Source organism: Rutilus rutilus, assembly GCF_951802725.1.
Source record: "Rutilus rutilus genome assembly, chromosome: 6".
Classification (NCBI taxonomy): domain Eukaryota; kingdom Metazoa; phylum Chordata; class Actinopteri; order Cypriniformes; family Leuciscidae; genus Rutilus; species Rutilus rutilus.
Window position 1 is genome coordinate 31,016,139 of NC_140214.1, and position 16,968 is coordinate 31,033,106.

The following is a 16,968-nucleotide window of genomic DNA, read 5'->3' on the forward strand; positions in this document are numbered from 1 at the left end:
CAAATGTCAAGTTGGGCAATTGAATTGGTCAGCAAGAATGATTCCTGCCTCAAATCACTGTAATGAGAACATTATAATTACACAATATTGATGTTGAAATTTTTACTTTAATAATTGTATGTTGTTAATACATTGCAGTTTTAACTTGGACATAGCAAATACTTTACTACGGACCTGATCTCTGATCAACACATTTAAATATTAAGCGTAACTTCATTAATATTCATAGGTCAAGCCTTTGTCATCTTGAGAGATTGCAATGGCACATATGTAGCCGCTTGAGTAAATCCTGATGGATGTCTTGGCCCACTTTGCAAAACAGTTAAGTTAGCCATAAGGGATGCTTTCATGCAGGAGATACATTCATCAAAACATCATGCTTCATGCAATGGCATATTCCTGGATGCTTTGAACGCTCAACAAATTCTCAAAGGAAATCTAGGCAGACATAAGTTTTGTTTATGCATTCTGTAAATAACGCTCCATAAAGTTTGAAGAGCTAGAACTCTTTATGAGTCATAATCGCTCAGTCTCAGCAGTGAATGAATGGCCTCAAAGGAAATACAGTGCAAGAATAAGGTGAGCTCAAATAATACTGCAATTGACTAAGTTTCTGTGCATACAAATTCCAAAATATCTAATGTGACGAGTTGATGCATTAACTAATTTATCACCCTTTCTACTTTAGACTGCTTACGGAACAGATTTCATCTGCAGAAATATTCATGAATCTATAACAAGCTAAAGCCTTATGCTCTGATCTCTATCAGCTCAGAGAAACAGCATTGCATGATTTTACTATCTCTCATGGTTGGAAATAGATCTAATGTCTTTAACATCAGATGCAGCTCATCTTGTGCATTTAAAGCAGGGAGAAACATTTCTGGATTTGATTTACTGTGAAGTTAAACAGATTCATTTCATAAAAGTGTGCAGATTTTTGCATCAAGGCATACTAAAGATGTCAATGACGCTTATTATTCTTTAAAAAAATCAAGATATCTTCATTTACAGATTGAGATTAATATTGTAAATAGATAAAAATTGATTAAAGATTGATATTATAAACTCATACTATGTTTTATGAATTTATATATCTCAGTATCTTGTAATTTAAAGAAACATCTGGCAAATGAAATAATTATCTAACTTAGCAGGTTTTGTATTACTAGTCTGGTTCATCTCTTTGTAATTAATTTATTTGCACTTGAATAAACAAGGAAAAATTACACTTCAGTTCATTAATTTTTGCTTGTGCGTAGCTGATGCATAACAGTTAAAATTGCATATGCAAATTGTAGGTCGTATAACAAGTCACCGTTTCTTTTAGGGTTTCTAGGTATAAAATAAGTAAAATGCTATTTAAACAGTTTTAGTTAATCTATCACACTGCAGGCTGTTACCTGTTTTTGTTACCAAAAGCATGCACCGTTTTTTTTTTTTATGTTAAACACAAGCGAAATGTCTTCTTTCTATCATTTACACATCAAAACAAATAAAAAAGCGTTACAGAGACAGCCAGAATAGACATTTTTTTGATCTAAAATCAATCTTCAAGGGCTAAATTGACTTTTTTGAACTACAAATCTAATCTAGGCATAGCTGCATTTGCTGCAGGGAAAGAATATGAGTGAGCAAGAGAATGAAAAATTTCAATTTTTGAATTCTGCTCACATCCCATCTCGGTAATGTCTCTTTCAAAGGCTCCAGGATCTGTGATAATAGCCTATGAATGATGAGGCCTATTGCATGCATTAGGACTTTTATTCCCTCGTCCTATTCATAGAGTTTTCCGGCAGCGTTTGGATTCATGGACTATAAAGCCATCTATCCCAACACTAGGTTGATTCAACAGAACTTTCCCAAGAATACACAAACGGCGGTGCCTCAGGAAACACTCTCTGGATAATGGTAGGTCATTTCTGCTATTTTGCTGACATTCTGCCAAATTCTATAAAGAGCTGAAATTACAGTGGCTGCTAAAAAAGAGGAAATGGATTTCCTAATACCATAAGCATGTAATATGTCAGATAGGTGCTCGGTAAGTCAATATAGAATATATTTATTAAAATTATGCAGAGCGACTTTGTGCAGCCGAGCAAAATAACAAATAAATGAAAAGATAAGCACATCTCAAAACTCCTCCGTGAGCATTCAGAATGAAAACAGTAAGCTGAGGAACTAATCAAAATAAATACCTTTGTGCCTTCAGTATGAAATAAGGGATTACAGTTGGAATAGGGGTCAATGCTGTTGACATGGTACATTTCAGACTTCTAAAGGTATTTTAAACCAAGGTGCAGTGCGACATATTCACACAGAACCTTTCCTATACATTTCAACGTTAAATAAATCAACTAGAAACATATGCATCAGGATTCAGAGGAGTCAAAATGTGTTAATTATTACCTTTGATTACTTTTTTTTTACTGTCATATTCTAATGAGCCTATAAAAAATGACATATTTTCTAAATAAATTAAAAAACATATTGTATACTTGCTGAGTACTACTTAACTTCTCAATCCTAAAGTAGCCCTACACTCTTAAAAATAAAAGGTAAAAAAATAGATTTTCGTAGTGATAGCCATAGAGCCAGAAGAACCAATCTGTGTTCCCTAAATAATCTTTCAGTGACCAGTTCTTAAAATCTTAAATTTAAGAACATTTTAATAATCTAAAGAACCCTTTTCCACTATAAAAAACCCTTTATGCAATGGAATGGTTCCATTGATGTTAAAGGTTCTTCATGAAACCATAGATGGCAATAAAGATCCTTTTATTTTTAAAAGTGTACAATCACTGTAACCCGGTTTCGGGTTCACCCAAAGAGGTTTATATTGGAGCAGAACAAATACATCAAAAAAAGTATTTTGTCACAACAACATAGTTCCCTTTCAGTCGCCCGCGTTCGACGTAGTCGACGTGTCAACTGATTGGGATCACGCTTAGGGAGCAATGGGTGTACCTCCGGGCTCTGTTCGGCTCCTCAGCGAAACACAACTGGTGCGTGCATCCGCTTCTGTATTTATACCCCCGCTGCGGGGCAGAGCGCGAGATGCAATTCACGCACACCAATGTGCATTGGTTCGTTTTTACAATACTCGAAGATGACAGGCTCCCTAAGCGTGATCCCGATCAGTCGACACGTCTACTACGTCTCCGTTCCCTCCTTCAGGGAACGAGGGTTACATACATAACCAAGATGTTCTGAATGGCTGTCAATGGGTGGTGCATTTGCAACTACCACCGGGGGCTAATAAGGCCATGCTAAGTGCAAAACTGCTAGTATATTCTGTTTAATTTAGTTTCCTAGTGTGTACCTGTTTGTTCCCTTGATTGATTATTCCGTTCACCTGTTGTCTCATTAATCATTTTGTTAGCTCCTGTGTATTTATACTCCCTGGTTTTGTGGTTTGTTTCTCCTGTGATTCCCTGCAGTTGTTCCTGCCTGTACTGTGAGTTGTGAATTAAAGACTGTTATATTTGTCTTTGTGTGCTTCGTATGTGTAACTTCCCTTGATAGATGAATGGAGCACAATGGAATAGACCAGAACTCATTTTTAAAAGTAGAACTAATTTTAACTTAACATGTTGACTTAAAAATGCAACAAACATGGTGTAAGATGCTCAAAAACAGCATGAGTCACATTGCAATAACCAAAAGAAAAATCAAATTAACCAGAAAGGAATTATCAAGATTAGAATGACGGTATATGGCTTATCATCTCGGCTGTATTAAACAGCATTCAAAGAAGCCTGATTTAATGCAGCACATTTCTGAATGCTCCTAAGCCAGCTGGATTTTATTCTCATCCTCCATAAGTAAATAAGTCAAGCAAAGCCTGAAAGGACTATTTATTGTATAATTTGTAAAATGCCTCCAAGCATCCAGTTCCAATTAAAACTTACTATATGTACACTTTGAGTCATTATGACCTAAAAGAGCACCATTGACTCTTACAACATGGTGTCTACAGTGTTTCAGATATGCTTTTGTTTTTTTAGAGCGGTATCTTGGCAACTTGCTCATCATGGCTACGTTTAAAGTCCATTCAGTGTGTTTGAACATGAAGTGTATTTAGCCTAATTATTTCATACCAAACAGTCAGAAGATCTAATCATCTCTAATGACATTATACTGTCACGTTATATTGTGTGATGTGCAGGTGCACTCATTAATATAGCGGGTAAAAGGGTCTGATTCAATTAGGCATAGAGTGGAAGCCGACCAATGATTTCCCGAGGCAAAATTGTGACTACTTGACAACTGTTGATGAGAACAAGAGTCTTTCTAGGCAATTAAATGTAGCATTTAAACCTGCCTGTTAAATGATGATATAAAATGGACAGTTCAGACTTCAAATTCTGATAGGACTAACGGTTAGCATTCTGTGAAGGTAAATTAATTATGTACTGATACGGCAAGTTTCTACATTGCTTGGTAACTATAAAAATCCCATAGACCAGTACATATCCACTGATGCGGAATGTGCAATTTCTCTTCATTAAGGAGCTTTAATTCAGTCTTTTTGAACAATTGATAACAATTACTGTTCATAATAAAACAGCCACCCAGATGCATATTTTATAGACACTCCCAGAAAGTACAACTAAGTATTACAATGTAATAAAGTTGTAATAAAGCAATTAAAAAGATGTAACAGGTAAAATGGTGGCAAGCAAAGTGAACAATCCACAAAATTGAGTCTCCGATTATCAGTAATATCTGCAGTGGCTTAGCACCCTGTGTGTGCCAACACAGAGGTCAACAGGACTATCGTGGCAACAAGGTAATGTGACAGTGTGATTTAGGAGGACTGTCCTCTGTTATCTGGACATAGTTTACCAGGCCACCCCCACACACAGCATGACAGGGAACCGGTAAATGTGCGACATTTAAGATAAAAGAACTCAGTCTGGAAGACTGCAGGTACTGTTTAGATACAGAGATTGCACAAAAGTTTACACATTGTCAGGGAGGAAACAAGTAAAGGTGAAAAGGGTAGAAATAAAGGATAATGAAAGCAGAGAGGAAGAAAGATCAGAAGGAACGCTTAAAGAAAAAGAAAGCTAGGAAGCATACTAAAAATATTTTTTGTATTCAAGTAAACTGTGTATTCACTTATAAATATAGGTGACTATAAATGGCTAAATACAGCTCTGGAAAAAATTGAGACCACTGCAAAATTAGAAGTATCTCTGGATTTATTATTTATATCTGTTTGAGTAAAATGTTTTCAGACCTCGAATAATGCAAAGAAAACATTGAAAAAAAAAATTAAACTTAGGAAAAGTTCAGAAATCAATATTTTGTGGAATAACCCTGATTTCCAATCGCATCTTTTACGCGTCTTGGAATGCTCCCTATAAGTCGGTCACAATGCTGTTGGGCAACTTTATGCCACTCCTAGAGAACAAATTCAAGCATCAGTAAACCAGGGGATCCTAGTGGGTGCCACTCTTTTCTCAATTCCCCCACTTCACGTTCCATTCTCATTGTCTCTTTCCAGTATAAAGGCACTGTCCACTCCTGTTTGGACCTGATCGATGGGAACTTTTTAGATGTTTCCATTGCTGTGCAGTGGGGAATTACAGCCATCCCTCTTCCCTCCCCATCTCTGTACGTTCCCTCAATGGCCTTCTCATCACCCTTCTACTCCCTCTGTAAGTCTGATCATTTCGGGCAATCACAATGAGGTGATTGAGCTATACCTGTTAGATTCCCCGAGTGCTCCGGTGGTCCTGGGGCACCCGTGGCTGGGGCAGCACAATCCTCACATGATTGGTCAGGGATTTCTGAGTTCTAATTTGTTATAGGATTTGCCTACCATTTGAACCATTGGTTACACTTTATTTTAATGTGTCCCTGTTACAGTGTAATTATAGATTTAAGTACTGAGTAATAATAATTAACTACATGTACTTACTATAGGGTTTGGGTAGGATCAGGATTTGGTTGAGGGTTAATTGCATGTAATTATGCCTAATTTACAGTTATTACTATAGTAAATACATGTAACGTGTGTAACAAGGACACATTAAAATAAAGTGTTACCGAACCATTTACTTGAGGGGCATGAGTGGAAGCATTTAACACCCCAATGGGACACTTTGAATACCGGGTCCTACCTTTCGGGCTCAACAGCGCCCAAGCTATATTCCAGGCCCTAGTTCTGTCCCAGCTGTCACCCAGAGATGGGAAGGTGCACCCTGTGCCTTCTTCTTTCACTGTCTGAGCCCGGCTCAGCGCAGCCCTGTTCCCTTTGGCTAGATGGATTACAAGAACGTAGAGTATGTCCTTTCGGCCAAGAGGTTGAAAGCTTGCCAGACCTGCTGGGTACTCTTCTTTGGGTGATTTAACTTCTACCTCTTGTATCGACAGAGCTCCAAAAATGTTAAGCCGGATGCTCTCTTTCGTCTGTTCGAGGATCCTGGGGAGGAGGCGGAAACCATTCTCTACAGGAACGTGGTGGTGGGGTCCCTTTCCTAGGATGTCGAGCGGGGGCAGGGGGACACAAGCTCCCTTCCCCCAAGGAGACAGCCCAGGAGATGGTGGACCACGTCTTCTGGATCCATGGTCTTCCTGTGGATGTGGTCTCTGACAGAGGACCACAGTTTGTGGTCTAACATAGTAAAATGTTACAAGATTCACATTAATCTGTATTCATCTCTTAGCAATTTGTGCAAGCAGCAATGATATATCATTTCGCAAAAAATGACGCCACGTTTTCGCAATGAGCTGGGCAGTTTACTTCCTGTGTTAAGTCTGATTAAACAGTGATTTTACAATAGCACTTTTTGTAATGTCTACTGTTAGAACTGACAGTCAGCCTCAGATTGCTTCCACTTAGAACAGTAAAGTATCAGGAGCTCAAACTGAGTGCAATCATTCTCCTGGAATCCTTAAGCTTTCTTTCATCATGTGCAACATTAGAGCTGCCATCACACATATCTGAAATGTCACTGATGCTCACAATCAGATGGGTGGATGTCTGACACTCAAAATAATGGAGTGTCTGTCGCTCGCTTCCCCTGGTGCTGGTTCACAGTGTTGGCCTGATTGATGGTTCACAATGGACTAATGAGACAGAAATGGATGTTCTGATGTACTCTAGGGATTTCATTCAGTGTTTGACAAGCATTCAAAACTGGAATTAGGTGCTGAACAATGTGTAAAACTGGGTATTAATAATAAAGAGAGATTAATAATAAAGCACACAAATCTCCAAAGCATATAATGCAAGAGCAAACCATCAGTGTTTTACTAGAGTTTTACATTTTCTGAAGTCCAAAACTTGACACAATAGCCGCTTTCCGACCAAGTAGTTACAGGAACTTAGTTATAGGAACTGTCTGAGGGGTAATAAGGGAGTGACGCAAGCACGACGACTTTTATTTTGACGGCGCTGAGAACGCCAGAGCAAACAATGATCGCATTCTCTGTGTTCATTAGTTAGACATCTGTCTAACAGTACTGTTTAACATGTTATTAGACAGAATTGTTATAGAAAGTACACAGTATATGAAAAAAGTTATTAGCCTATGCCTTGTGGTTGATGTCCAGTGTTGCTAGCTGAGCAGAAATACATAATCATGTTTGGCTTGGTCCCCTCAAAGTTGCGTTGGATTTTCTCTTCAGCATAAAGGTTTAAAGGCCCATCTATCATGTTTGTATAGTTAGTTTCTGGAGTAAATATATAGGCTATAATCTGTGTGTTTACATTATAGCTGTTTTAAAAATGGCGGGTGCTGCTGTTCCGCGTGCGTTCGGTCATCAGCGTACACTAACGTCACGGGTAGTTCCTATAGTGCTGGTTTAGACCCTACTCTGAAGTAGGAGCTAAATTAGTTCCTCCAAATGGAGTTCCTAGAACTAAAATCGTTCCTAGTTCCTGCGGTTCGAACACGCCGACATCCGGGAACTTCCCACAATAGTTCTAGGAACTGTGAAAAGGTTCCTCCGGTCGGAAAGCGGCTAATGATGCTAGGGTCTTATAGGTGGTTGCCAGGGTGTTGTTGCAAGGGGGTTTTGAGAGGCTTTTCACGACCAGTGTAGACTTTGACTTGTCATAAAAAAGGTCAAATGATCTAATATTTTAACAGATTTGTTGACCTTGACGCTGTCACGACCAGTGTTGGGGGAAACTCATTACAAGTAACTTGAGTTATGTAATCAGATTACTTTTTCAAGTAACTAAGTAATACATTACTTTTTCAATTTACAACAAAATATCTAAGTTACTTTTAAGTTACGTACTGTTAAGTTACTGTACGTACTTCTAAGTTACACTAGTTACTAGCTACTACCTACTAGCTACTTTTTCACATTTATTGACTGACAGCTCTCCTGTCCCCGTGTTGAGAGAAATAAAGTGAGGAGGTGTTGTGTGTGTGTGTGTGTGTTTGAACATAATGGTTATTTTAGTTCTAGACTTTAATGTGAACATGCATTTACTCATCTCACTTGCACAAAAACATTCAGTATTTCTCAAAATGAATAAAAACAGTCAAATGCAACCTCAGAATATTGGGCAAAACTTTTATAATTAACTATATTAAATTACACAAATATACTGATGTATTTAATTTCACTTTATTAACCAATGTCTTTGCTACTGACATGATCTAATTCAACCATACTAATAAGCAAATATTACTTTAGATTAGATTTAGAAACAAGACCGGCGACACACTGGCTGCGTGGCTTGTACGTTTTTATTTCGGCTCCCATGTTAACAGGTTTGCACACTGCCTGCGTGACACGGGCGGAAAACACGTGCAGAACCGACGCCTATTTTTCACGCGACACGCAAGCCTGTTGGAAGCTTTTCCAGGCAAAACAGAATAGGAAAATATGTTTATATGTCATTTTGACACGAATACATATTAATAAATGACATTTTGATGTTTGAAAGTCTCTAGGTTTTGACATAAATGCAGATATAAATGTAATTAAAAAAATATTATCGATTTTCAAATATTGCACCTGTCTAATCCAGAACAACAGCAGTTGAAAGGTTTGTTTGAGCGGCGCCCTCTACTGTACTCTACCTCTACAGTACTTTACCTTTACTGTACTCTGCCTCTACTGTACTCTAGTAAATATGCATTTCCTTCAGCCTGAGGATTATTCACTTCACTTTTGGTGTGAAAGGTCCTTTATTGCCAAAAATAGAACTTTTTTTGTTGTTATTAAAAAACAAACAAGCAAGCCCAGCCAAGGTGAGAAAAAGTAACGCAAAAGTAATGTAACGCACATTACTTTCTATACAAACTAAGTAACGCAATTAGTTACTTTTTGGGGGAGTAACGCAATATTGTAATGCAGTACTTTTAAAAGTAACTTTCCCCAACACTGGTCACGACTGCACTGGGTCCTCACTCATTGACTCACTCAAAACGCATCTTAATGCCAGGTATTAACTCACTATTCAAGCCCAGTTTCTGCATTTGCATTCTGTCTGGCCACCGTAACAGTTCCTGGTCCTTGTTACCTCTGTTGTAAAAGACTCTAATGCGAAGTAAACCTGTTTTCTCCGTTTGGACTATTACCTTTAGTCTTGTTTTCAAGTACAGAGCGTCTAGTTTTGCTTTTCTACATGCATGGAATTTCAGCATTGTGAAGTCAAGTTAGTCAAGTTTTTTATTGTGAAGAATAAACTCCTGCACGGGATTAGGGTCCATATTCCATATTCTCCCACGCATTATTGTTATCGTTACAGATGCACAGCCATGAGGATAATTTTGAGGGTTTTTTTCCCCTGTATGTTGATTGGAACTCATGAATTTTATTCCATGGACAAAAGTTTTTCAAATATTAATTAGCATAAACACAGCTTTGTTAAAAATATATATAGTTTTTAGCAAAGATGCATTAAACTAATCAAAAGGCATTAAGGCATTTAGGCATTTGGAATGTTACAAAAGATATCCATTTCGAATAAATGCTGTTCTTTTGAACTTTCTATTCATCATAGAATCCTGAAATGGTTTCACAAAAAATAATAAGTAGCTATAAATCCCGATATGTGAGTGGAAAGGTTTATAGATCAGGCTTGTCTGGGCGGCACAAATGTATTTTGTGTTGCATGCATGAATTAAATTATGAAGAAAGATGGATTGAAGAGGCGTTGTAAGACTTCTGCATGCTATTTTTTCAATTGCTTTCAAAAAGTAGTAGGGACAATATTGACTTTGGCAAACCTTGGTGGGGACGTACATTAAACATTTGACACTTAAAACTAGAGTAATGGCTGCTGAAAAATAAAACAAGATAAAAATAAACAAGTAGCATAGAAAATAAAATAGAAATGTGCTATTTTGAATTGTAATATTATTTCACAATATTTACTGTATTTTTGGTAACACTCTACTGCACTTCTACAGCGTTTATTAATGTTAATGTTAATTTCAACACTTACTAAAATATTTTTTAAATCAAAAGTTGTATTTGTTAACATTAATGCACTGTGAACTAACATAAACAATGAACAACTGTATTTGAATTAACTAATGTTAAATCTAAGATTAACCAATACAGTAACAAATGTGTTGCTCATGGTTAGTTCATGTTAGTTAATACATTAACTAATGTTAACAAATGAAACCTTATTGTAAAGTGTTACCGTATTTTTGGTGAGCCTTGAGCCTTGGTGAGCATACTCTTTTAAAAACATTAATAAAAATTAAAAAATTAGCATCATGTCATTGACCCGTAAAACACAATCCTAAATCTGACATCAGTCTGTATGTGCTGAAATGAATCCAGTAAAGACATATTCTGACACACCAAAAAGACAATCAATACTGTTTATTTCACACTCCCCCCAAAACCGAACAGCCATTAAATCCATTACCGTCTAAGTAGACCTCAAAAGGAATCAGAAGTGTGAAGTGACAGGTTGCAATCTCTCACGTCCATACCCTACTCTATACTGAAGTTCTCAGGAGAACCTAACTAGAGCGTGAAACTGGTCCCTAAGCTTACCCGCATCCCACCTCAATACCAGCAAGTGTTTTACAATACAACATGAACACAATAAGTGCAAAATAGAACATTATTTTAGGCAAGTACATAGTAGTTATTAAAGACACCTAATATAAAGTGGGATTCATGTTTGACTTTTTTTAACTGTTTAACTCTCAGTATCTGATATAACAAGTCCTTCTTTTGAATTCTTCCGCAGTCTTCTGTGAATTTAGACTTTATTAGCGATAATTTGCTGCCTCTCAACTACACCGTCCAATCGCAGGTGTTATCTCCGAGCGAGGTTGCTCCTAAAATGTGATTCGAAACAAAAGCTTGGCTGCCAACTGTTTCCCGACATGCCGATCTGCTCTATTAAGGCTGATTTATTACTGACATTACACACACATCTGCTCATGGCCACGCATTCACTCACACTCACACTCACGCTATAAGTTGCCCTTCTCTATGCGGTAAATGGCCGCATCTCACCTACCGGATGTACAAACCTCAGCAAGCTGTTAGAGACATCACTATCTGCTTGCTTTTCCGCTAAAGGAATTGATGTAGGATAAAGGATAATCCTCTCCAGCCCTCCTTAGGAATATCTCTTATCTGTGCTATAACACAACAGCATTAGGACTATCATGTGGGGATTACTCTTGAAAGGCAGAACTATCTCAGCATTTCAGTCAGACTGATCAAATGCAATCTAAGCCTCTCCATGAAATAGAGATTTTTTGGGGACTTTTTAGAGAGTAACAGTGAACCTGCTGCCTTTGTGAGCGCTCAACTTCAAATGAAACATTCATGAGGGTGTTATGTTATGGTCTGATGACTGTAATGAGTAATATCAACAGCTGATTAATTCCTGCGCTACGAGTGCACAGTGTGCCAGACTCATTAGCACACAGCGAGTGCTCTTCAGAACTCAAATAACCTTGAGAATCCATTGATTTCTTCTGACGGCATCTCACCTTTGGTACCGCGGGGATGTTGACGACAACACAAGGAAGATTTTTACCTACTCTGCCTCCTGAGAACATTGAGCTACTGAAGTGCCCTTTTAGAGAAGGCTACAGATTTTACAGTTATTGCGTGTCTAGAGAGGACAAAGAACACATTGGTTTCAGACGTGAAACGGTCAGATTAAATCACTGGCATTCCGGGATTCATGTTGGTGCATAAGTTTGTCTCAATCAATTTATCCATGTCTGCCAGTAAGTGCTATAAAAAAAGAAGGACTTTTTCTTTTTTCTTAAGTTTCAAACAAGGCTCTTAAGCCAATTTATGAACTGAACTTTTAAAGTTTTGGTTATGGGTCAAGAGAGTGTCCATGATAAAGAAGTTTTTAGAAATGTAATCTTTGTATTCATGTTGGTTTCACATGGATTAAAAAAATGTATAATTCAATTTAATAAATAAAATGTCATGAGGTGTAACCATAATTTTTTTTTAATTAATACATATCAAGGCTGTCAAGCGTTAATTAAAAAAAGAATCTAATTAATTACACGATGTGGCGATTAATTCATCTAATTAATCGCAAATTAATCACACATCAAATCTGAGAAATTACCCCCAAAAGATCATTTAAAGTCATTATTGTGTTAAATGAGAGAAGCATCAAATAGACATTACAAAAAGTAGCTTTAGAATTTTTTTTTTGATATGATTCAATATAGAATTTAATACACATAAATGTTTAGGCTTCAACAGCCATGAGGGTGAGTAAATGTTGACAATATTAAAATTTGTGGGTGAACTATAATTTTTTTATTATTATTAATATGGAAATTGATCAAATGATACTCTAAATAAGAAACTAAAACTGACAGTAGGTGGCGTGAACCCTAACCTTGGCATAAAAAAAAAATAAAAAAAAAATGAATAGACTTATTGATTAATATTATTTCCTGTTTTATGTTTTTCTGCGTGTTTCTGCATGTTAGTTGTACCACATGACTTTGAATTGGTGGACAAAAATTTTCTAAATATTATTAAGCAGTTAAAAAAAAAAAAAAATCTAAACTTTAGTAAATTTAAATAATTTTCCATCCTATTTGTTAACTCGATTCAAATTCTATTAAAATTCACAAAATTGCAATTTCAAAGGTATTCTCAATTTAGTTCTGAATGGTGCACAACCCACAGATATGAGCCTCCTGTACAGTTATGTAATACATTTTACGGTTTTAAGGCTATGTTTAAGCTGTCAGTGTTTGGGATTGACAACCACATTTACTTACACATGTGTCCCATTCACACAGCAACTTACAGTAACCTCTCGAGTACTTTCTGTTTTCAAATCTTCATTAACCGGCAGCAGCTTTTTTAACAGAGCATTTGAGTCGCGCATAGAACACAAAACTGACGGGAGACGCTCCAGTGGAGAACAGAGACTGGATCTAAAACCTTCAGTAAGATACTAAAAGCAAAACCACACATGAAAACCAGCAACACAAGGCAGACAGAGCATCTCTCTCGCACTGTATGACGTGACGGATAATAGTTGTCTATTCCAGTTCTGTTAACACAGTGCAAGTTTTCAGAGAATGCAGGTGTGAGTCCTGAAAATGTATGTGTGTGAGTTAGAATGAGGTTGTCACTCCTGTACATAGTTAACTGGTCTGTGTGTGAATGTAACCATATTAAGGACTCAAATGCAGGACTCTGCTGCTGTGTGAACGTGGCCAAAGATGCTTAATGTTTAGAATCCGGGCCAGATTTATTACCTCCTCCATTCGCACAGTGCATCACAAACATGTCGCCGACTACATGAGGTGGTTACAAAACTCTCACCTGTCTTTGCCTGTCTCCTTTTTGAAAACCGTGTCGCAGTAATTCATGCGCTCTTCTGTGGTGACGTAGATGCGAGCCTGTGGGTAGTTTTCCACCGCTTGCCTCAGCATGTTGTACACGATGCCCTTGCCATCCTGCCTCATGTTGCGCAAGGGTCCCCAGACCACATAGACGGTCTCGTTCCCCTGGCCGAAGAAGTGCTGGGGCTTCTGGATTAGCAGAGGAACACTAGTGTGAGACACCACTCTCAGGTCCGTCCTGCGGCCCACGTCCCTCTCAAAGCCCCGGCTGGGTGCGTTGTTCATTCTCCATATGCAGGAGGACTGGTCGATCTCAGTCCCTGCCTCACGCCCCAACATCTGGCCGGAGCTGGACACTATACTGCAAACCTCACAGTGCAGCTTCAACGGCTAAAAGAAAAGAAGAGAAATGGGGTTAATTAACCTTAGAGGTTCTTTAAATCATGCATCGCAGGCTTTCATACTCTATTTTACTAAATAATACAAAATAATTAAATATTAATTATATATATATATACAGTATATATATAATTTTGTGAAAACCATGATTCTTTTTCTAAGATTTCACACAGGTGATCACGGATCCTCTGCATATTTTTCCTGGTGTTTTTCAGAGTCAGTAGAAAGGTCTCTTTAGTGTCCTAAGTTACAGCTGTGACCTTAACTGTCTACCGCCTGTAAACTGTTAGTGTCTTAAGGACTGTTCCAAAGGTGCATGTGCAATAACTGTTTATGGTTCACTGAACAAGCATGAAAAACTTGTTTAAACCCTTTCCAATAAAGATCTGTAAGGCTTATTTGAATTTTACAAAATTATCTTTTACAGTATCTTGAAAAAGAGACGTTACTTTTTTTTTTTTTGCTGAGCTTACATATGCATTAAATTGATCAAAACTTACAGTAAAGTTATTTTTAAACTTACAGTATCTTGAAAAAGAGACATTACTTTTTTGTGACTAAAAGGTGCAGTGTATGATTTTATGATTAGCGGCATCTAGTGGTGAGGTTACGAATTGCAACCAACAGAAGTTACGGTGGCCGACAGGAAAAGACGTCGTCGTCTGAGACAGCAGAGAGTAGACAGTTAAGCAATGAGGTTTCTTTACAAAGATAAATTAAGACATTATGTTTACTTACTTATTCGGTAAAACGATGTTATTGCGAAAATTATTGTTACTTGTTCATCATTGAGTCAGTGTTTTATTTGCTGACTTAAAGGTATAGTGGAGGATTTTCTTTTTCCGGGTGGATCATCAAGACTATTGGTCCTCCTAGTTGTCAATCATTCTGGTGATATGTTTACATAAGGCCGTCGTACGTGCTCGTCCCTAGGTAGTTTTCGCTTTCTGCGCATGCGCACTTTCAGGTGTATATGTGTGGTAAGCCGTTTATATACTGTCTATGGTGATGAGCTACGGTTTCAGCCATTCATTGAAGCTCGCCGTTCTCACCGGGTTTTTTCAAAATGTCTGAGGGTCGCAAGAGAAAAAGTGTCTACGAATTGTATGACAAGAAGAGAAAGGCCTCTGAAGAAAGAAACAAGACCAGAGTGTTTTTGGGAGAATATTTCATACGCTGGCGTGCGCTAAAAGCACAGGTTGGGCTTCCCACTGATGCCTCAGTCGCGAAGTTTCTACTCGACAGGTAAAGTTTGGCATGCTATTTGGAGAAATCCATTTAAAATCACTGCTAGTAAAAGTTTATATAAGCTATGATTAGCAATGCTAACCCTGGCACAAGTCACGCACTAGGCTCGTGCATGCTCTCTCGTGCACACGTTTAATAGGCGTTCCCTCTCGGAAGCAGGTAGAGTGTTGCGCATGTGCAATTTTTCAAAAAGTGGAGAGGGCGGTTCTTTTCTAAAATTCGGGAAAATCCTCCACTATACCTTTAAGCTATAGCTTCTTTGTACGAAGAACAACACAGTGACGAAACGCGTTCTGTAGTAGTTTGTTCGTTTAGGGCTACTGTAGAAACATTTCGGCGCAAAATGGTACAAATTTCAATGTAAGGGGACCCACGGTATATGTACATAGAAACGACTCATTCTAATGTAATAAAAACATAACGGTTCATTATGTGAGGTCTTTATACACCACTGAAAACATAGTTATGCATATGATATTGCATTTCTGTCAACAGATCCTCCTAAATATTACACAATGCATCTTTAAGGTAGCAAATGTGACTGCTCGCCTTAAGCGAGTAAGGAGAGTACAAAAGACTCACAAGTGCAAACCAAAATATGAACTGTGGCAAAATTCTGACACCCATCACCAAAGACAAATTTGTAGCAAATGGAAAAGGGACAGGCTGCATGTCTCTTTCCAAATGTTCAAAGACTCTCTAACGTCTTACCAGAATGCTGCCAAGTCTGCGAAATATGCTTATTTTTCTAACTTAATTGAATTCAATCACTCTAAGCCAAAGGTTCCTTTCATTTGTATGCGGATGACACTAATTTATACACCAATCAAAAGAAACAACCCTGTAGCGATTACATCTCTTCTGCGACGCTTAGAGGAGGTTAAATCATGGCTAGCCCAAAATGTCCTCTTCCTAAATGAAGACAAGACTGAAGTTATTGTTTTCGGCCCAAATGAAAATCCTCAGTGTATAAGCCCTGATTTACACTCGTTTTTAAATCCTCAAGGGTGTGAAACTTAGGTGTTCTTGTAGACCAGCCTTTAAAATTCGACAAACATATTTCCTCCGTAATCGGTTTCAACTTCATCTATTGTCTAAAATCAATGGCTTTCTCACTCCGAAAACTCTGGAAAATGGCTGTTTGTTACGTCTTGGCTAGATTAATATAATTATTTATAATGCGGTATATCCAAGTCTCAAATTGCTCGTCTTCAGCTAGTACAAAACGCTGCGGCCAGACTTCTTCATAAGTGTCGTAAATATGATCACATCTCTCCTATTCTCAGATCTCTACACTGGATCATTCTCAGTTCAGCAAAGAACAGATTTTAAAATTCTACTCTTTGAGAATTTTCGAATCCATTCTGCCGATCTCCGGTACCACTTTTAGCATAGCTTAGCATAGATCATTGAATCGGACAAGACCATTAGCATCTGTCTCAAAAAAATGACCAAAGAGTTTCGATATTTTTCCTATTTAAAACTTGACTCATCTGTAGTTACATCGTGTACTAAGACCGACGGAAAACGT

General features: G+C 37.7%; 1 protein-coding gene across 2 annotated transcripts in view; it reads right to left on the reverse strand.

The window, feature by feature from the left end:
• The window catches only part of st6galnac3 (ST6 (alpha-N-acetyl-neuraminyl-2,3-beta-galactosyl-1,3)-N-acetylgalactosaminide alpha-2,6-sialyltransferase 3), a 109,579-nt gene that overhangs the window by 34,619 nt on the left and 57,992 nt on the right, over positions 1–16,968 (reverse strand). For both annotated transcript variants that reach the window (XM_084410245.1, XM_084410244.1), the window contains exon 3: positions 13,771–14,180. In XM_084410245.1, the coding sequence (XP_084266371.1) occupies positions 13,771–14,180 (410 nt within the window). The remainder of the gene's footprint in view (positions 1–13,770; positions 14,181–16,968) is intronic.